Source organism: Petaurus breviceps, unplaced genomic scaffold (genome assembly GCF_028583685.1).
Source record: "Petaurus breviceps papuanus isolate PSGF00001 unplaced genomic scaffold, PetGlider_PUasm1.0 91133, whole genome shotgun sequence".
Taxonomy (NCBI): Eukaryota; Metazoa; Chordata; class Mammalia; order Diprotodontia; family Petauridae; genus Petaurus; species Petaurus breviceps.
The window spans coordinates 95,108,078-95,129,573 of NW_027187419.1; the positions used below are offsets into that span (position 1 = coordinate 95,108,078).

Below are 21,496 nucleotides of genomic sequence, written 5' to 3' on the forward strand. Positions count from 1 at the left end.
TCTACAATTTTAACTATCTTGCTTATTTTTATAAGCTGAAATACTACCTAAGCAGCTGTTACTTTTGAAAAGGTCTTGGGCCAGATGAAGGGGAAAAACCACGTCTAGTAGTGGTTTCCACTGACTTAACAAATAACAAAGGAGAATGGGAGCTCCTTCTGAAATACTTGCTTAGGGACCTTGAATTCAAGCATATGGCTGCTTAGTTATCTACTTTGTGCATATATTAGATTGTAAAAGCTAGAAAGGAAGGGACTAATATCAGAAAACGTGAAGCTTGTATGCCTTATGGGTCTTTTTACTTGCAATTTTACTCTTCATTCAGTCAACAAATATTTATGGAGGGCCTATTAGACACAAGGGTGGTGTGATACAGTAAAAGTCTCCATAGTGTGGGAGCTTCACCTCCCTGGAAGGTATATGTGATCAGCCTTCAAGAAGACAGAAAGATGAGTCATACCCCACTCTCCCCCTATAGCTAATTTGAAGGCATGTCTCCAACACAGTCATATTTACCCACTCCTCTCACATGGCTGCACAAGCTCACAATTTCTCTCTTTTTGCCCTGTCATGTTCCACTCAGGGGAGCTATAAACTAAGTTCTATTCTGGAACTCAGACTAGTCATTGTACAGGTGCTGTTGGTAAAATCCCCTTCCCCCAAACTATGAGCATTCCTTTGTCCTTCTCCCAGATCTCTTCCCATCTGTAGCAGACACCCATAGGCTGGCTCTGTGCTCTAGGGCAGTAACACACAAGCAAAAACCTCCCCCTTCCTCTTTCTCTCTTGGATAGGACAGAATGAGGGATAAAAGGATGGACAGGCATGGATGAATTACCATCTGCATTGTACATCTTATAACTTTATCTTTTCCCTAAAACCCATTCCTCTTTTGAATTTCCCAATCACAAAGGGTACCACTGTTCTTCTAATCACCCAGGTGACAACTCAGTGACATCTACAGCTCCTCAATTTTATTCAGCTCTGAAATCCCTAAAACCATAAATTCATGTCTTCACCTTGACCATTTTCTGCCTTGCTGTGGTTGTTATTCCATTCTCCAAACCGGATATCCAGGGATCATGCCCAGGAAGTGCTTAGACACTCAACTCTGAACTTCCTGGACCCATGCATCCTCTTCTTCACATCAGTCATTTTTCATCCTGCTGTCACAAGTGTGCCTCCTTTCACTTCTACCCATTTCTACCTCTTTCTCTAAGAATTGTAATCGCATAAGTGCTACTATTGACTCTAGAAAAGGCATGTCCGTGGATTGCCCTATTGTTCCACTCACATCCCTATGACTTTTCAGAACAAAAGACTCTTCCCTGGCAGTTAGGTGGCACAGTGGATAGAACACTGGGCTTAGAGTCAGAAAGATCTGAGTTCAAATCCATACTTACTAGCAGTGTGACCTTGGACAAGTCAAACTATTTGCCTGAGTTCCTACTGTAAAATTAGGATAATAATAGCATCTATGTCATGAGTTGAAAGGATCAGATTTGTAAAAAGCACTTAGTATAGGGCCTGGCACATATAAAGAACTTGACAAATATTTGTTTCCTCCTTCCCCAACTTCATTGTCTCTTCTTTTAAGATGTGAGCTCCTTTAGGGTAGGAATGGCCTTGCTTTTGTACTTGTATTAGAAGTTCTCAGCATAGGGCTTGGTCCAGAATAAGAGTTTAATAAATATTCTTTATTTATTCACTTACTATCTCCCTCCTACTCCTGCCTCTACCATGCCGGCCCTGTCTTGTCTCCCCCACTTCAATCCATCCTCCCCACAACTGCCAATGTGATTTTTCTAAAGTATAAATCAGACCATGACATTCCCATATTCCATCTGTTCCCTAATGACTATAGGATCAAATGCTATTTTATTGTTACCCACCCTTTTTCTATTATTTTTATTTTTTTTTAATTTTTTTTTATATTTGAATATTTGATTTTAAAACTTTCAATTCCAGATTCATTCCCTTCCCCCCCCTGCCACCCACCCCCACTGGGGGGACAAGCAGTTCAGTATAGGTTGTACATGTGTGGCTAATGCTAAACAATAACATAGTAGATGTATTGTAAAAGACTATTTTTCCCTCCCTCCTATCCCACCTCCCACTTGTTCTATTCTCTACTTTGATCCTGTCCCTTTTCAAAAGTGGGTGCTTCCAACTTCCCTCCCCCCCAGCCTGCCCTCCCTTCCATCATCCCCCCTCACATCCCCTTCCCCCTCTATTCTCCTGGAGGATGAGATCCCCTATTTAGTGTGTATTTCCCTCCCTTCTCAAGCCAGATTCAATAGGAATAAGATTGACCTATTCCCTTTTGCCTTCCTATTCTTCCCCTCCATTGTAACCATTTTCCCTTGCGTCTTCTGTATGAGATAGTTTGCCCCACTCTGTCTCTCCCCATCTCCTCTCATTATATTCCTCTCACCTCTTAATTTCACCTTTTAAGTATCATCCCTTCCTGTTGAATTGGTCCCGTGCCCTCTATCTACGTATACCTGTAAACGTATATACACACATTCACATATGTATTCCTATGCCCGCATACCCTCATATATTTCTAATCCCTTCAACTACTGAGGAAAGTTTCATAGGTTACAATTATTGTTTTTCCATGTAGGAATGTTAATAGTTCAACTTTGGCCAGGTGGCTCAGCGAGCAAGAGCACCGGCTCCAGTGCTGGGACGACCCAGATCAAATCTGGGCCCAGACACCCAGCACCACACCCAGAAACAATAACTGGCCATGCAACCCCGAACAAGCCACTCAACCCCGATTGCTTCAAAAAAAAAAAATAGTTCAACTTTGATAGGTTCCTTATGATTTCTTTTCCCCGTTTACCTTCTCATGCTTCTCTTGCTTCTTGTATCTAAATGTCAAATTTTCTATTCAACTCTGGTTTTTTCAGCAAGAATGCTTGAAAGTCCTGTATTCCACTGAATGACCATATTTTCCCCTGAAACAGGATACTCAGTTTTGCTGGGTAGGTGACTCTTGGTTTTAATCCCAGCTCCCTTGACCTCTGGAATATCACATTCCAGGCCCTTTGATCCCTCAGTGTAGAAGCTGCCAGATCCCGCATTATCCTGATTGTGTTTCCACAATATTCAAATTGTTCTTCCTGGCTGCTTGTAATATTCTCTCCTTAATGTGGGAATTCTGGAACCTGGCTATAATATTCCTAGGAGTTTTCTTTTTGGGATCTTTTTCAGGAGGTGATCGGTGGATTCTTTCAACCTCTATTTTGCCCTCTGGTTCTAAAACATCAGGGCAGTTTTCTTTGAGAACTTCCTGGAGGATGCTTTCCAGGCTCTTACTTTGGTCATGGCTCTCAGGCAGTCCAATAATTTTTAAATTATCTCTCCTGGATCTATTTTCCAGGTCAGTGGTTTTTCCCATGAGATATTTCACATTGCCTTCTATTCTTTCATTTGTTTGAATCTGTTTAACAGCATCTTGATTTCTCATAAAGTCATTACCTTCCATTTGCTCCAATCTAATTCTGAAGCAATGATTCTCCTCAGTGAGCTTTTGAGATTCTTTTTCCATCTGGCAAATTCGACTTTTTAAGGCATTCTTCTCCTCATTGCCTTTTTGAGCCTCCTTTGCCATTTGAGTCAGTCTTTTTTAAGGTATTATTTTCTTCATTCAGGCTGTTGACTCTCATTTCATAATTTTCTTGCATTGTTCTCATTTCTCTTCCCAATTTTTCCTCCACTTCTCTTATCTGCTTCTTAAGGTCCTCTATGGCCTGTAACCAGCTTGTATTTTCCTTTGAAGCTTTTGGTGCAGGAGTTCTGACTTCACTGTTTTCCTCCTGTTCCATGCCTTGCTCCTTCTTATCCCCAAAATAGGAGTGTAATGTTGGAATCTTCTGTCTGCTTTGTTTCCTTTGCCTGCTCATTTTGCCACTCAATGATTTGACTTTTGGGCTTTTTGCCACAGTAGGACTCTGCCACCAGACAGGGGAGTTTTCGTCCCAAACGCTGGGGTTTTCTCAGCTGCCTGAGGTATTAGATGGGTGCCCTCTCTGAGGTCTCCACACATTCTGGCAAGCTGGACACACACTCCAGGACCTCCACCCTAGACTGCAATCCAGATCCAAGCAGATTAAAGCAAGAGCGATGACCCCTCAGACTGGTGCTTGGTCCCCCTACACTCTGCAGGCCAGGAGCTGAAGCCACCACGTGGCACTGGCAGGCTGTGCTGGCGTCTCAGCGATTTCTCGCTCCGGGGGTAAAAGCCATGCACTCCCACTTCCTGGGTCCCAAAGTCCAGACTGCACTGGCCTCTCACCTTGTCCTTCGCATTCTATGTATTGATAAATCTGGAAACGGCTACAGCTGCTGCTAATCTGGAGTCCCTCTGGCTGGCAGCTGGTCAGGCCTGCCCTGGGGCTAAAGCCTCAGAGTGGGGCTGGGCTCGGCTCCCAGAGCGCTGCCTGCGCTGGCCGATTCCTGCTGGGCTGTCCTCAGCGGGAGGTTAGCTTCTCTGTGTCATTTTGTGGGTTCTGCAGCTCCAAAGTTTGTTTAGAGTCCCCTTTTTACATGGATTGGGGAGTGTGGAAGCCGGAGCCGTGGGAAGGTCGTGCTTCTACTCCGCCATCTTGGCTCCACATTACCGACCCTTTTTAACTTCTATTTTTGGATAAATATTTAGTGTACATAATTATTGGTGTGATAAGATATGTATGTAATTCATAAGTAAATATACATAGATTAGGAATATGTGCTCATTTTTTTTCTTTTCTGCTGATAGGAGTGTATGATCAAAAAGGAAATTGGAAGACAGTGACAGTGCTGCTCTTTCAGTCAAGAGATTCCAGGTTCAAATTCTGCTTAAGTCACATATTGTGTAAATATGGGGAAAAAAAAAAAACCTTAGACTCTCAGAACTTCTTTGCTCATTTATAAAATGCAGACAATGCCTACATCACAGGATTGTTAGTTGGACTTAAACTAGATAATGTATGTTAAATGCTATACAAATTTCAGTTGTTGTTTTTGTTATAATTACACAAGAAGTAAAAAAGAATAGCATAGCCCCCTTTTTTTTCTAGGATAGGTAAACATCTTTTCTTTCTGATTGGATTATATGAAGATAAGAGTTTAATCAAAGAATACTTTATGAAGGAGGTCATTATTCAGGTGGCTCTTGAGTTCTTCATTCTTGTATGATCCCCAAAGCAGATGATCTTGTGTGTGTGTGTGTGTGTGTGTGTGTGTGTGTGTGTAGCTGTCTCTTGGCTAGCACAATTTTTTTAATGTAGAAATTTTATTACTATCCAAATTCCAAATCCAAGTTTATGCTTTTGGCAAGATAGATATATTCCTGAACTGTTTATGTTTCTGTGGCTGACAAGTTGTTAGAGAAGTAATAGCAGCTCACTTTCCTGTTGTCATATTTGTAAATCAGTTTAAAGTGACTTTTGAAGCAATCTGGTATGCCTGACAGTTATTTTTTGAGATAGGAGTGTCCATACCATAATACTTTTTAAAAATCTCCTTCTGTTTACATTCTCCATTTGACAATTTTATCAGCAAATATGCTTATTCAGATCAACTTGTTATTGTTTATGTATTTTTTGAAATTCATTTTTGATCTTCTACTTCTTTTGAACCAAATAATGAGAACACTGGATTTGGGATCAGAGATTCAGGGTCCAGTTCCCGTACCTGATACTACCTATGTGATCGTGTGTTAGTAACTTCATCTTTTTGGATATAACTTTATCTGTTCTTTTACCTTATCTGTAAAATGAGAAAGTTAGACTAGATATCTACTAAGTGACCTTACAACTCTAAATGTATGACTTCTCTGACCTGCCAAGATGGGAATGAGAATGTTGGCTAGGCTAGAACTAAGAAGCTGAAGAAGTTGATACAGTCTGACAGTAACAGATCTAGGGGAAAGACCATAAGGCTAGAGGCAGTAGTTGATAAGGGAAAAGAAAGGAATGAGTCCTGTCAAAAGTAGAAAGAGAAGAGGTGGGTTTTTTTTTAAGCTGTGTCGAGAAAAATAGGAGGATAGAAAAAATGGCAATGATGATGTGGAGATGATAACTAAACCCATTCTTATCAAATCTAAAGATGACACAAGGCTTTGAAGCATAGCTGACATACTGGATGGCAGAATTAAAAAAAAATGCCAATCTAGAACATCAAGCTGAATTTAAGATGACAAAGTATAATAGGGATAAATGTAAAGATACACAGGTTAAAAAATTCATGTTCGTAAGCACATTATAGGGATGGATATGGCACAGCAGCAAGTCATCTGAAAAAAGAGCTAAGTGTTTTAGTGAATTGCAAACTCAATAAATCAACAGTGTATTTAAAAAAAGGCATAGTGTTTAGACCTACCTATGGAGGTATCAGTCCCATTAGATTGTAAGTTCCTTGAAGGCAGGAGCTATCTTTTGCCCAGTTCTTGGCACAGTGTCAGGCAAGTAGTATGTGCTTATTAAATATTTCTTGACTGAATGCAGTGCTATTGTATTCTTCTTTGAATAAACTATGTCTAGAGTATTGCATTCAGTTCTAGGGTCCATTGTTTAGGAATGTCACTGATAAGTTAGGAGAAAGGCCAGAAAAAGGCAACCACTATGGTGGATTTCAAGTTCATCTCATCTGAAGGTCTCCCACTGCTTCTGGGGCTTTCTTCAGTTGTCAGGACCATTATGTTGCCACTGGAATCATGACTCTGGAGGAAAGAGTAAGCCTGAGGACTTTGCACAACCCTGCCTCACTTAAATCCAATTCACTTGCAAGTCAAGACATCACCCCCCCCCCACCATGTCATTGATCTACTGTGAGAATGAAGAATGAAAAGCAAACTACAGTGTGAAGATTGATTGATGGAACTGGAGAAACTTAGACAAGAGAAATAAAGACTTAGTACCCAGCAACTGCCATCCAGTATGTAAAGGAAGGTCAGATGGAAGAAACATGAGAATTGTGCTGCTCGACGTGAAAGGACAGAAATAGATGTGATGGCAGAAGAAGTCTCCTAATTGTTCGGGATCATCCAAAGTGCAATGTGCTTCCTTAGGAGGTTTTAGGTTCCCCTTACTGGTGTGTTTCTGGGAGAATTTTGATGACTCCTCATCTAATATGTGGGTGAGGAGATTCAGGATCAGGAATGGATTTGAATAAGTGTCCCCAGTGTAAAGACCTCTGAGGTTCTGTGATTGGGGCAACAACTTCAGAATAAATGAAGTTTGTTGTTGTTGTGTTTGTTTGTATAAGAATGGTAGGGAGCTGCTCAGATTTTTAGTTAGCAAGAAAGGAACCATTCAATCTGTTAGCAAGCATTTATTGTGTTCAGATGTCAGACAATATGCCACGCATTTATTTTTCCAATGGAAGGCAAAAATAGTCCCTGTCTTTATGGTGCTTACATTCTTTTTTTAAAAAAGTATTCCATTTCATTTTATTTTATGTTCAGTTCTGCATTTACTTTCTCCTCTACTTCCCATTGAGAAGGGAAAAAAAGGAGAATGGAGGGGAGGGGAGGGAATGAGAGGAGAGAAGAAGAGGACAGAAGCTCCAATCTATACTCTAAGTCAGTGATGATCAGAGTTACTAAGTCTTTCAAAGTTGATTATCTTTACAATATTGCTATCCTTGTATTAGTTGTTCTGCTGTTTTCGCTCACTTCACTTTGTGCCAGTTTTGTCCAAGTCTTACCAAGTTTTTCTGAAATCGTCCCTTTCATCATTTCTTACAGCACAAGAGTATTGTATCACATTCGTATATCATAACTTATTCACTCATTTCCCTTGATGGACACCAAACCAGATTCTAATTCTTTACTACCACAAAAAGAACTGCTATAAATATCTTTCTACATATAAATAATTTTCTCCTTTCTTTGATCTCTTTTGCAATAGTTCTAGTAGTGATATCACTAAGTCAAAAGGTATGCCCAATTTAATAACCCTTTGGGCATAGCTCCAAATTACTTTCTAGAATAGTTGGGCCATTCTAATCAGGGAAATAACATGTAACTAACCAGGTATGCAATATAGAGAATAAATTGAAGGTTATCTCAAAGGATTAGCCATTAGAAGTTGGTAGGGCTTGGAAAGGCTTCTTTCAGAAGGTGATATTTTATCTAAATCTTAAATGAAGTCAGAGGAACTAAGAGGTAGAGGTGAGGAAGCATCTCATTCCTGGCATGAGGGATAACCAATACAAAGTCTAACAAAAGGAAAATGACACTGGGCTCATTGTGCTATGGTGCATCAGAGAAGGAGAATCTGGGAGTAAAGAGAATTTCCTGGGGTGCAGTATCTTCCAAAGAAAGCCTAATTTTCATTCTTACAAAAAAATAATATATGACATAAGGAAACCTAGGGTGAAGGAGAATTTACCAATAGAGCAGGAATTCCAGAGCATACAATAGAATGGGATTGCAAAAAAGGATTTGAACTACAGGTAGGTAAAGATGAGAGAGTACAAGGAAAAGTAGAGAAGGGAGGAACGAAGGAAGGAAGGAAGGAAGGAAGGAAGAAAGGAAGGAAGGAAGGAAGGAAGGGAGGAACGAATGAAGGAAGGAAGGGAGGAACGAATGAAGGAAGGAAGGAAGGAAGGAAGGAAGGAAGGAAGGAAGGAAGGAAGGAAGGAAGGAAGGAAGCAAGCCAGGAAGGGAGGGAGGGTGAGTGAGAGAGAGCATTTGTTAAGTGCCTACCATGTTCCAGGTGTTGTGACTTTACACGTCACAACAGCCCAGGAAGATAGTTGCTATTATATATCCCATTTTATAGTTGAGGAAACTGAGGCAGAGGTTAAGTGACTTGCCCAGAGTCACACAGCTAGTAAATGTCTGAGGCTGGATTTGAACTCAGTTCTTCCCAACTGCAAGTCTGGTGCTTTATTCACTTGCAACATGATTTTCATATTAGTAGATGCTGACAATGAATATCAGGTTAATGGGATAAGGAACTAAGAGTTTGTTAAAGAATGAGAAAAGTTGGATTGAGGGCCCTAAATTCCAGAGTCCTTTGATGACTGAACAGTGTGTCAGCATTGGAATGGTGGTGATGACTTCCACTATAGATCCCTCCAAACACTATCAGGTGAATAGGGTTAGGGGAAGTATGTGGGAGTGGCAGAAAGTTCTAAGTATCCGAGTCAGTAAATAAATGGAGTTCAAGTCCCCTGTCCAGACTGGCCTCCTACTCAACGCCCAATGTCTACAGGTGAAATGTACCCCCCCAAATTCCCTAGACATGGGTGGATCAGAACTTACTCTCTAAGGACCCAGAAACACTAGGCCCTATTTTTGGTATATAACTCAGAGGTTTAGGAGGCTGAATGCATCTGCGATGGGAATGCCTCTTTTGGTGCAGCCCCTCTAGTGCTTTTGGCTCCTTAAGACTCTGGATTTCTGAATGTGAGTCCCCTTCCATGTAGGCCATTTAGTCTCTGAACCATGGCAGCCATAGTTATTATATCTGATCCTAGGACAAAAGCACTTTGCTCTCTGCCTTGTTTTTATGATTCCTTCTGGGCAAGAGAACCACTGAGTCCACTGTGTTTGTATGTAGCCAGAAAAAGTCAAAGGAATATAGCAGGAACCTGTTCCTGGAAGAGGCAAGGACAGAGAAGTAATGCTTATCTCACATTCTTCTTTTATCAGCATGCATTTTAGATGATTCATCTGGATATCAGTGGCAAATGAACTATGTACAAAAGAATTGTGACCCAGAATTTATTTTTTTCCTCTAGGGAACATCATTCCACTGCCCTGTGTCACTCTCCTACTCTACTGAGGCACCCAGAGTTGCATTCAGGGGCGTGCCAGAGCCAGCTCAGACTAGTCACTTCTTAAATTTTCAGTGTGGTGTGATCATTTAAACCTCAGAAATCAGCAAGCCCTGCAAACCAGGGTTTGCTTTATTGTTTTGCAGATTATCTAGACTTATGAATGGATGGAAACATAGTAATGCAGATTAAACTTAAAAGTGTTTTATGCATACATTTTCCCCCTCCAGAGAGCTGGTTGTTAAATAGTTATTAGTATATATACCTCTGGGTGCATTCCACATTAACCTTTGCTACAGAATAGTATGGAGTAGATAGTATGTTCCTCACTTCTTAGAAACCTCTACTTTCTATAAATTTCATGGTTCCACTGTAATTCAAATTTCAAAATCTTGGCAGACTTGAATAATAATTATTTAACTTTAGGCCATCAATTAATCAATAAATAAGCATTTATTAAAATCCTAATATGTTCTAGGTACTGTGGTAGTCTCTGGGGATACAAAAACTGAAATAAAACAGTCCCTGTTCTCTGGGTTAGAAGAAATAACAGACACATATACAAGCAAGTACAAAATAAATCCAAGTTATTTAGAGTTGGCCTCTGGCATTTGGGATCAAAAAGTCTTCATATAAATCACTAATCCTCTCAGGGCCTCAGTTTCCTCATGTATAAAGTGAAGGGGTTAAACTAGATGGCCTCTCTTGCTCCGTCAAGATTCAAATATAATTCAAATATATGATCCTTTGAAGTAAGAAGATAAATTTGTTGGAAATGCTCTTGGAAAGCGTTATTTTTGAATACTGTAAAGAATACACTGTTATTTAGTCATGGCAGTGACTACTGGAAAGTATGCTAGATGAATTCTTGGTGGCAGCTGAAAATCTGTTGGATAATTCTTCACTATGAAAAGTCTAGAACATATTCTTTATTTTTTTTTTAGTTTTTGTTTTTTGGAGGGCAATTGGGGTTAAATGACTTGCCCAGGGTCACACGGCTAGTTTTTGTGTTAAGGGTCTGAGACCGTATTTGAACTCAGGTCCTCCTGACTCTAGGGCCGGTGCTCTATTCACTGCACCACCTAGCTGCCCTTAGAACATCTTCTTTAAGACTATAAAATTTCTATATAACACAATAATGAATGTAGGGACTAAAGTGACTCATTCATTAACTACTTGACTACTCCCTTGTGCTGAGTCAGTGCGTCTTTCTACAGCAGTATATGGTTCAGTAAGATAGACTCTAGCTAGCATTGGTGCATCAATTGATGGTGATGCAAGACTGTATCTCCTGACATTGGTGTTGAATACTAAAAGTAACAATAGTAGGCAGTAGCTTTAGAATACACTCTATAATGGAGAACTCCTTAAACAATAGTTATTCACTTAAACTCAAGCATATAGATTTATATGTGCTAATTTGCAAAAGACATGCAAATGGAAAGATGCCTCTGAAGTATTTCCTTTTACATATGAATTTACTTTGAATTCAAAATTTAACAGGGATAGATTCCTACTTAGACAGGATATAAACTGAATGTGGTATGCTGTGTAGAGTGCTGAGCTTAGGATCAGGAAGAAATGCATTTAATTACTACCTCTGACACTTAGCAGCTCTGTGACCTTGTATAACTCATTTAACATCTATGGGCCTCTGGTAGTTTGGTAGAACTTAGCTACTAAGTCATAGAAGGGCTGGTTGATAGGTTTTACATATCAAGAGAGTCCCATGCTACACAGCTTTTCCATATTTGTGTCTTTGATAAATAATGCAATATCCATTCTGTAATGCCTTCTGGAATATGCTAATCATGGTCACCTATGCTAAAATATCTTCTTAATGATCAGAATCCTTGTAGCCAACCGGTCATCTTGCTATAATGTCTTTATCAGTCTCTTTTATTTTTAATTTTTAAAAATTTATTTCATTTTCAATTCACAGAACAAAACAAGCATTTTCATAACACAGTGCAATAAAAAAGATGATTGCACATGAAAATGCAAATCTGCCACGTTCAACTTGCTATTCTTTCCAAATATAAAACAAAGTTACAGTGTAAATTTCTTTTTTTTTCCTTCCCCCCCATCCCATGGCTAACATCAGCCACAAATAGGTGTGTGTGTGTGTGTGTGTGTGTGCACGCATGCATATAAAATTATTCTAAACATACTTCTATTTATCAGTTCTTTCTCTGTTTACAGATAGCATCTTTTTTCATATATCCTTTTTTAATTTGTGTATTTATAATAGTCAAAATGACTTGGTCACTCAAAGTAGTTCTTAAAACAATATTGCCGTCACTGTATACAGTATTCTCTTGATTCTGTTCATTTGAATTTCATCATTTCATGCAAGATTTTCTGTGCCTTTCTAAGATTATTGTGCTCATCATTTCTTATAACACTGTAGTGCTTGTCACCACCATACACCACAACTTGTACAGTGATTCCCATTTGATGGAGATCCCTGCAATTTCCAGTTCTTTGCCACCACAAAGAGAACTGCTATAAACATCCTATTCACTTTCAAAGTTATAATTACTATTTATGAATTTCCCTTCATTTTATTTTTTACTATGTTACCTTATCTTCTCTCCCCACTCTCCCACTCCCAACTTTACAAATCAGTTTCTGCCTTTGAACTCAGCATATGCCCATTGGCCAGAAAATGGTCATCTTTAGAGTTAGCTACTGAGGTCTATTTAGTCTCAGACACTTACTAATTTTGTGACCCTGGGAATTCATCTAACCCCTACTTGCCGCTGTAAAATGGAAACATACTGAAGAAGGTAATGGCAAACTACTCCAATATCTTTGCCAAGAAAACCCGTGGACATGTGGTCACAAAGAATCAGACATGGCCAAATGAAAAAAGAGGGAGGAGGAGGGGGAGGAGGAGGAAGAGCAACAGCATTTCAAGCACAAAGGAAATCTGAAGTCCAATTTATACAATGGAAGAAATTGTATGGATATTTTTGCTTTTTGTGAAATATTGACGATCCAAACTGTCTCTCAGAAAGGAATAGCTCTTAACTTGTCTGTTCATTTAAAATGTCATTTGCAACCAACTTCTTTCTAAATCTCTCCTCAAATATCTCAGGTGGCATGAAAGTGACCCTGAGTTCTCAAAGGCTTTCTCAGTTGAATGAAAGCTCAGGTAGATTCTATTAAGTTGGGAAAGTGTTCCGTCTGGGCCCTGTGGTAGAAAGTGTGCCTGTTCTCTGAGAACCAATTTCACCAAATTCAGAAAGGCTCAAGAGATTGACCCACAAGGTGATCAATTATTGGTCACTGCAAGTCTCCAAAAAGGTTTGTAATTTGTGTTAGCTGGCAATCATATTGTCAAAATTATGGACTAAATGATATATGTATGTAAAGTACTTTGCAAATCTTACAGTGCTATATAAATGCTAGTTATCATCATCTTTATTATTATTACAGGAACTTTGAAGTCAAAGTATTTGTTAGAAAATGTCAAAGTCACTTTACTGCATCTTGGGATATAGAAATTGTCACTTAGCAAGTAAATCTGGGCATAAGCAGTCTGGTCTTTACTGGTTTCCTCTACCCTATACGTTTTAAACTTTATTATTTTCTACTTTAATTATTTCTTCTTTTGTTAGCATCTCAGCTTTATTTTTCTTGAGAGGCAATATAGCATAGAAGAAGAAATGTATTTGGAATCAGAAGATAGGTTTTAGTCCTGGCTTTGCCGCTTATTTCTTGTATTACCTTGAATAAATGATGTCACTTTTCTGAACCACAGTTTACTAGTCTATAAAATGGAAATAAGAACTATTGCACTTTATTTGTGCAAAAAAAAGTATACACCCATCCATTGTGGAATGGCTAAACAAATTATGGTACACGAATATATTGAAATATTATTGTGCTCCTCTAACAAATGAGAAATGTTATGAACACAGAAGCATGAAAAATCTATATGAACTATTGCAGAGTGAAATAAGAGGAGCCAAGAAAAGATAAACACAATGACTACAACAATGTGAATGGGGGGAAATATAAAGAAATATCAAAAAGTTACAAAAAACAAGCATGGTTTGAAAGAAGAGATATGGGAAGATACTCCCACCCCACTCCCTTGAAAGAGATTGGAAATCCGCAATTGTAAGACAATGCACATGTTTTAACTTTTCTATAGTTTGATGAGTTTTGTTATTTTTTTCCATTTCTATTTTCTTTTTTATTTTCAAAATGTATTTGTTACATGAGTGTAATGGGAATGTAAATTTTTAAGATCTTCCCTGCCCCTAGGCTAATGTGCACCTGGAGCCTGGGGTGGGAGGCTTGTTTTTCAGTAGATACTTCTTGATTGGCCAGTGAGTCAATAAGGTTGTTACATTCTCCGAGCCAGGAGAAGGCTATATAAGCCCTGATGTGTAGCTTTGTTTTGAGGCTCACTTTGAGAAGTGTTCTGTGATTTGATCAGATGAAACTCTGGGAAGCCAGTTGTTGAGAGCCTCCCCCCCACCCCCGGCTTTGAAAAAAACCCAGATGTATATTTGGTATGGATGTAATGGTTGGACAGTTCGGAAAGCTGTCTACTTGATCTGTTTCTGTCTTGATAATTATGTCTGTATATTCTGAAGTTCGGGGTGCTGACCTTTTTCCCCTGAACTAGGTAAACGATACATATTTGACTGATTAAAGTAAGCTTGTTAACTCATTTTGAGTTGCTTTCCTTTATCAAAGCAGATCTAAGAACCTGTGTTGGCAGCGACCCTGGGGACGCTGGGGTGCTTGCTGCTACAATGAGATAGCTACCAGGGCAGGGGAAAAGAAGGAATACTTGGGGAAGTGTTGGGGGATGTAAAACCCAAAAGATATCAATAAAAGCTTATTTACAAATAGCACTTTCATTTCCCATTTCACAGGGTTGTTGTGAGGATGGAGTTGAGTGTGCTTTATAAAATGCAAAGCACTTTGGAAATATCATCTGAAAATTACCTTTAAGGAGATTAACTGACTTGTGTTTCTCTCATTATATTAAAGTATAGCACATGCTCAGTTGGAGCTGTACTCACCATTTAGTTATTATCAAAGCACCAGGTGACAACTTCTGAAAGACTTTAAGGGATTGAAAGCATACAGACCTATTCAGCTCCATTTGGGCTGAATCTTCCTCAGAGGCTACCCCAATTAGCCTAGAACTATATTTACCAGCAGAGAAGCTAGGTGGTGCAGTGGACAGGGCACCATGTCTGGAATGAGGAAGACCTGAGTTCAAGTTTGGCCTCAGACACTTAGTAGTTTTGTGATGCTGAGCAAGTCACTTGACCCAGTTTGCCTCAGTTTCCTCCTCTGTAAAATGAACTGGGGAGGGAAATGGTAAACTGATCTAGTGGCAAAGGTCAAGAAACCCTCAAAAGGTTTCACAAAGAGTTGGAAATGGCTGAAAACAACTAAGCAACAACAAAATTATTCACCAGCATCACTGACTCCATTGAAATTAGTGATCTGATCACTGTGTTCCATGACACCTCCCTAACGCTGATACAGTGAGGCCTCTGTAGCTATCTATAAACTTATGTGTCCAAGTTTACGTAGGTCTATCTCCACCAAAGAAAGAATCCCCATCTCTGCAGCATAATCTATTCCATTCTCACCGTGTCTCCTTTGGGTCAAGACCTCAGGAGATGATGGCTCAGGGAAGATGGTTTAGGAAGAAGAAATACTCCTGGAAGGAACTCTGTTCATATGGATCTATCAGGGACAGGTGGATTTTGAAGACAACAGAGCTAGTCAAATGGGTAAGGAGTAGCAGTCCCTGATGAGTATAGCTCCTTATAGCAACTTACAAGTATGTGGTATTTTGAAGTTTACAGAGCACTTCCCTCACAACCACTGCCTGAGGAAGGTTGGACAGTTTTTCTCATTGCCATGTTACAGATGAGGAAACTGGAGGTCAGAGAGTCTGAGTAACTTGTCTAGAGTCATAGAACTAATCTGTTGGAACCAGGAGGACAAAAATGACTCTTAGATAATGCTCCATTCCTTCTGTTACGTGACCTCTCAGAATCACAGAAACACTCAGGGAAGAGAATGTTCCACTTCCACCTTTCATGTTTGTGAGATTAAGAATGCACCTTGTTATGCTGTGCTCACTCATTTTCTCTATTTCCAATATACACAGAATGTTGTTTAGAAATATTTATTGCAGTTTCTTCTTTCCAACTTAAAAAAAATACATTTAAGTCATGGAAGCAAACATTTCCAACAAATTTAGGAGGTAGTTTATAGCAAGCAAATGTCAGACTTGAAACAAGTGGTATAACCAGGGGGCAACTTGGGATTCAAGAGTGTGTGCCACAAGTGGGTTCTTTATCTCCTTCAAGTTTTCAGAAGCTTTGTATTCCTGTTAAGTCATATGGAAAAAAGTATAACAAAAGTTTAAACATTAAACATAAAATCATTCTTCCTTTGAGGAATTTGGTCTTGACATATTTTTTATTAATCAGCTGTTCTATTACTGAATCAGTTATTTATTCCAATAATGTAGTGTTGGGATAGAGCATAAATATTATTTTCTGGAGGAAGAAACTAAGGCCTACATGACTGACCTTACTGAGGTTATCCTGGCAATGACAGAGCTGGAATTCAACTGCATCCTGGTCATTAGTGTCTCCACAGGTCTCAGATCTATTATCTTGGTCAATAGACAGAAAGGAAAAGGATTGGAAAACCACCATACTATATTCCAGTCAATGTGAAAAAGATGGGAGGTCCAGTATGCACTCAAACACACCTGTGCCAATGTAACTGAATGTGCTAGCAGGCATGTGTGTGCACATCCTTGTATATATGCATGTATGTATATTCATATGTGTGTATATATTCATACATATATCTTTTATACACAAGTTTAAATACATAAGATATTGTATCATTGGTGTATAATCAATATAGTATATTATATCTAATATAATATGATATATCATAATATAATATATAATCAATATAATAATTGATATATTGTATAAATATATCATATATTTATTATATATACATATATATGCACATATACCTATATACACCTATAAATGCAGACATAGCTCTTTGGATTTTATACCTATAACTATAGGTATATGTATATACACACAATCCATAGTCAACAAGCAGTTATTAAGTACCTACTGTGTACTAGGGCACATACATACACACATAACTGTTCCTGAGTTCTATTGCTTCTCCTTGCCTTTTGAAGGGGATATTAGATATTCCCCTGGTAATGAGTAATTTTCATTATTTTTAGGAAAAAGTTTCAGAAATCTAGAATTTCTGACTTCCTTCCATTCTACCCTCTTCTTCCACATAATCAGTTATTTGTGTCAGTTTATTTATTTCATATGCTTATAGAAGAAAACAATGAAGTTTCTTGACATGGAGGTTGGCGATCTCTGTAAGTGTTGCCTAGAGAATCCCCAGCAGTGAATTCTAGGGGGTCAATGTAAACGGTGGAGAGGCAGGATTTCTTAGCTTCCTTGTGGCAACAGGGGCACATTTCAGTTTGATATGTGTCTGGGTTTTTTGATGAAAATATTGTAGGCAAGGATATTAATACAAAAAAAAAAAACAACGCTCCACAGCTGCCATCCATGTAAGGTATGTTCCCCCTATCACAAAAAGCTCATTTGTCATTAAAATGAAAGAAAAGGCAACAAATGAGGAGTAATTTGTGTGCTGACAAAAGCCTTTCTAGCTGCTGCAATTGTGTTGTAATATAAACAAAAAGTTTTCCAAGGTATAGAAAAAATAATCGCAGCTGGTTCAATGCCTAGTGACTTCTCATAGGTAATAAATGGTATCTAACCTTACAAAATGCTTCTTAAAGCAGCTAATTAAACACAAAACCAAAAGTTTTACCCTTTGAGACCACTTATTTTGCTATTCCTTTACTATTATTTTTATTTTAATATTCCTACTCTGTTGTGTAAGACTCCAAAGTACTTTTAGATTCAGCTGGAAGAGACCAGAAAATAAATTCTTATGGGTACACCAACATTTTACAAAAATAAAAATGCTAGACATATTCACTTGGGAAAGTACTTTCGCATTGGGTTGATGTAACAAGTCAATAGAATTGATTAATTGAATTTCGTGAATTAACTAAGATTTTTAAAATGGGTTGACATGCATCTCTGAGGATTTCCATACATCTTATTTTATTCAGAAGACTGAGGTCATCTGACATGAAACTTAGCTTTCTCCCTCCAATGTTCAACCCCTCAAGCCTCCCAGTTTTCCACATATCTACCCATCTTCATTTTCTTCCCTCATTGTCTCAAATGACCAAGAGTCTCTCTTCCTTCATAAAACCAATCTCACTACCAATGTCTTTCCATAGGTAATGTCCTTTCGAGATCTTTGCTTCTTCATTTTATCTGACTTCTTTTGTTTTTTCAGTCTCTATTCCAGGGGTCCCTTCTTTACTGAATACAAACATGCTCATCTCCCCTACCCGGGCATTGAAAGGGCTCCTTTCTGTTGGTTACCACCTCTCCCTTCACCTCTCTTACTCCAGGTGTAGTTGCTTCTGCCCTAAGCAGCGGGTCTTGGATTGCCTTTGATAACATATTGATTATTTGATATGTGTGACTTGGAGCTGTCTGGCCCTTCCCCATACATCTTTCTGGGTTTAAGTTTATGGCCATGTCTGGTTTTGGGGGTTCAATCCTCTTTTATGCTTGTCTTCTCTGTGTCCTGTGGAATATGGGGGAGAGGGGGGGGAAGGGAGATAGTCTATAAGGGGATTAATGTGTTGTTATGTGCCTTCAGGTTAAACAAACCATCCATTATGTTTACTTCAGCGGGGCTAGTAAGCACAGGTAGCTGGACTCATTGTCTCCAAGTTGGAAGAAACCTGAAGCTATCTAAACCAACTGTTTGCTGACCAAGAAATCCATTGGCAATATCCCCATGGAAGTCTTCACTTAAAAATCTCTATTGATAGGAAAATCTCTCCTTTCTTAAGGAGCTTACTCCAAATAAAGTTGACCCTACACTTACCACTACTTGCCTCTCTTTATTGCCTAGATAATTGTGTGTGATCTTGCATGATGTCCTTGGATCTCTAATCAAATGTCTTTGATTTTAAGTCTAATGTTCTAATGGTTGATAATTCAGAGATTTAAGGCAGGAAGGTTCATAGTTCATGGGATAGTAGACACAAAGCTAGAAATAGCTTGCCATCAAGGTCGCACAGGTACTAAGTGGTGAGATTTGAACCCAGGTCTGCTAACCCCAGAGATAGTGCTGTTTCTTCTATACTGTGCTTCCTCCTCTTCATTTTACAGATGAACAAAGGAAGATCAAGAGAAGTTAAGTGATTTGCCAAAAGTCACACAGCTGACAGCTGTCAGAGGTGGGATAGGAATCCATGTCTGCCAAGTTCCAAATCCCATTTTTTTAAACTATTTGATGCTGCCTCCTGGAATTGTGTTTGAAATGGAAAAGTAATACCCCAGTGTTTGAATTGAAACAGCACGTTGTGCTTGTCTTCTAGGATTATAAATTCCAAGTGTATATTTATATTTTTTAAACCCTGGGAGGCCTTTTAGGAGAGTATGGAGAGATTGATGATGATAGTGATGGTGGTGGTGGTGGTTTTGGTTCCTTGTTTATGTTAAATCACCTGACTTCTCTCCTAAAAATTATTAGGGGTATTTTATGTGTGACACTCAGACTTCTGACCTTTAAACAGATTTGAATGAAAATAAATCAGATTTGTTTGAAGAAAGTGTGAAAGAATTTTATTTTTGAGTTTTACTTTGTAGTTCCTTTAAAAAGATGGTCTTTGGAATCTTCTTAAGAACTAAAAATTGACTTAATGGTAATTGTGGTAGGAGAAAGTTTGATTGACTGCACAGCTGTTTAAGTTGTGCATACATTTGACAGAAGGACATTAGAAGACTCAGTGGCTTTACAAACCTGCTTCTGGAGCAAGTCGTTGACTCAGGGACAACCCATACAGGCCTCAGGTCCTAAAAATAGGCACTAAGTTGCATCTTTTACATGCAGGGCTAAAATAAAATCAGCTGTCCCATCGACATGCTTCATACACACTTCAGTGGAGCTGGCCTCCACTCTACCAATACTTTTCAGGGGACTGGGAACTTTGCTGTACATAGGACAAGTGGGGGAAGCCTGCCAGTGAAGAACTGTGAGAAATTGTGCTTTAATACAAAGTTGAGCTCAAATTTGAATTATACAAAATGTAAGTACAGTATCATCATTTACTAAGTGTCTCCTTCCCATGTTTTAGAGGGCTGTTGGTTGTATGAAAGTAGGTCACTAGAATGTAACGTTGGTACTTATGAATGAAAATTTTGGGGTAAATTGTTGTTTTTTTTTAAAAAAAAAACCACAGTATTAAGTATTTAGAGGAACTGGCTGGGAGTGGGATATTCTCCCTCACTGGAGGTCTTTGAGCAAAAGCTGAATGCCCACTTGCCAGGTGCTGGGCTGCAGAGATTCTTTTTGGTAGTGGGTTGGGACACATGGGCGACTGAACTCCCTTCCAATTTGATAATTTTGCAGTACTGCAGTGCTTCATGCCAGTATTTTAATGTATTTTCTAAAATCATGAACAAAATATTTTTAACATTTATAATGATGACAGAATTGAGCTATAATGAGCCAAGCTTAATAAACAGTGGTAAGGTTAAGATCATTACTATATTAATAGCTAAGAAAGGACACATGTTTTTAAGACTGTCCTGGTGAATTTAATACAACGATGTGGTCAGAGAAGAGAGTCAAAAGGGTTAGGATTTCTTTCTTGACCTTCTTGGAGAAAAAGATAGATTAAAGAGGTAATGCTTATAATCTACTGACAGGTGTTCTAAGGAAAACACATAACATATATTCTTTCTTCTAAACCTAGAGTCACAGAATGTTAGGGGTAGAAGGAAGCTTGGAGATCATCCAGGCCAATCCCCTCACCAGGTCTGGGTCTTGTAGCTTGCCATCCAGCTGAGTTACTATCAGCTCTGGGAGTATTACTGGAATACGATTAAAGAATCAGGTCCTTAAATGATTAGCTGTCTTAAGAAAAGGGCTTCCAATTAGACCCGCCAGCTTTAATTATAGCAACTGCAATCTTAAATAGAGAAACTTAGGTTTTATCTTAAAGATACAATATACTCCATCTATATTGTTTCTGATAGATCTTTTTTTCTTCTATTATTTATCTTGGGTAAAGCCCAGAGATGACCTTGCATGACTCAGTTTGGGCCTGTAAAGACAGGTGTTTAGATTTTACCTCTTGAGTGATTTTTGGAGACATAGCATAAGGGAGTCTCTTGGGAGATTAAGAAACAAACTGAAAGTGTTAAGCAAATTCTATTTTAGAGTTATATAATGTAAAAAATAGATATCAATAGCTCCTGCAGTACAAGGTACAAGGCTTTTTCTTTTTTAGCCAGAGTTATAACATTCGGTCACTGATGAACTGTGGGGTTTAAATGATTTAAATTTTCATGTGCAGAGTAACAAGTAAAATATTTACCTGAGTTACACAAGAAAATGATGAATTTTAATGGAAAAGTTCAGATAGACTAAGTTTTAGGAAAACATTATAAATGAGCGGCAGACTTACTGGCTAAAAGTGTTGTTTTCTTTGGTCTGAATCTGTGATTTCATAGTGGTGGAGAGCTTCCAGTGTGAAAATTCCTTCCACTGATGCTGATCCAATGGTGTGCTG

General features: G+C 38.7%; 1 protein-coding gene across 5 annotated transcripts in view; it reads left to right on the forward strand.

The window, feature by feature from the left end:
- XIRP2 (xin actin binding repeat containing 2) overlaps positions 1-21,496 on the forward strand; it is a 421,126-nt gene that overhangs the window by 287,339 nt on the left and 112,291 nt on the right. Inside the window, exon 1 of one of the 5 annotated variants that reach the window (XM_069079911.1) lies at positions 19,795-20,008. The exons of the other annotated variants lie outside the window; for them this stretch is intronic. Within the exon in view, the coding sequence (XP_068936012.1) occupies positions 19,843-20,008 (166 nt within the window). The 5' untranslated portion in view covers positions 19,795-19,842. Of the gene's footprint in view, positions 1-19,794; positions 20,009-21,496 lie in introns of those variants that run through there. 5 annotated transcript variants of the gene reach the window in all.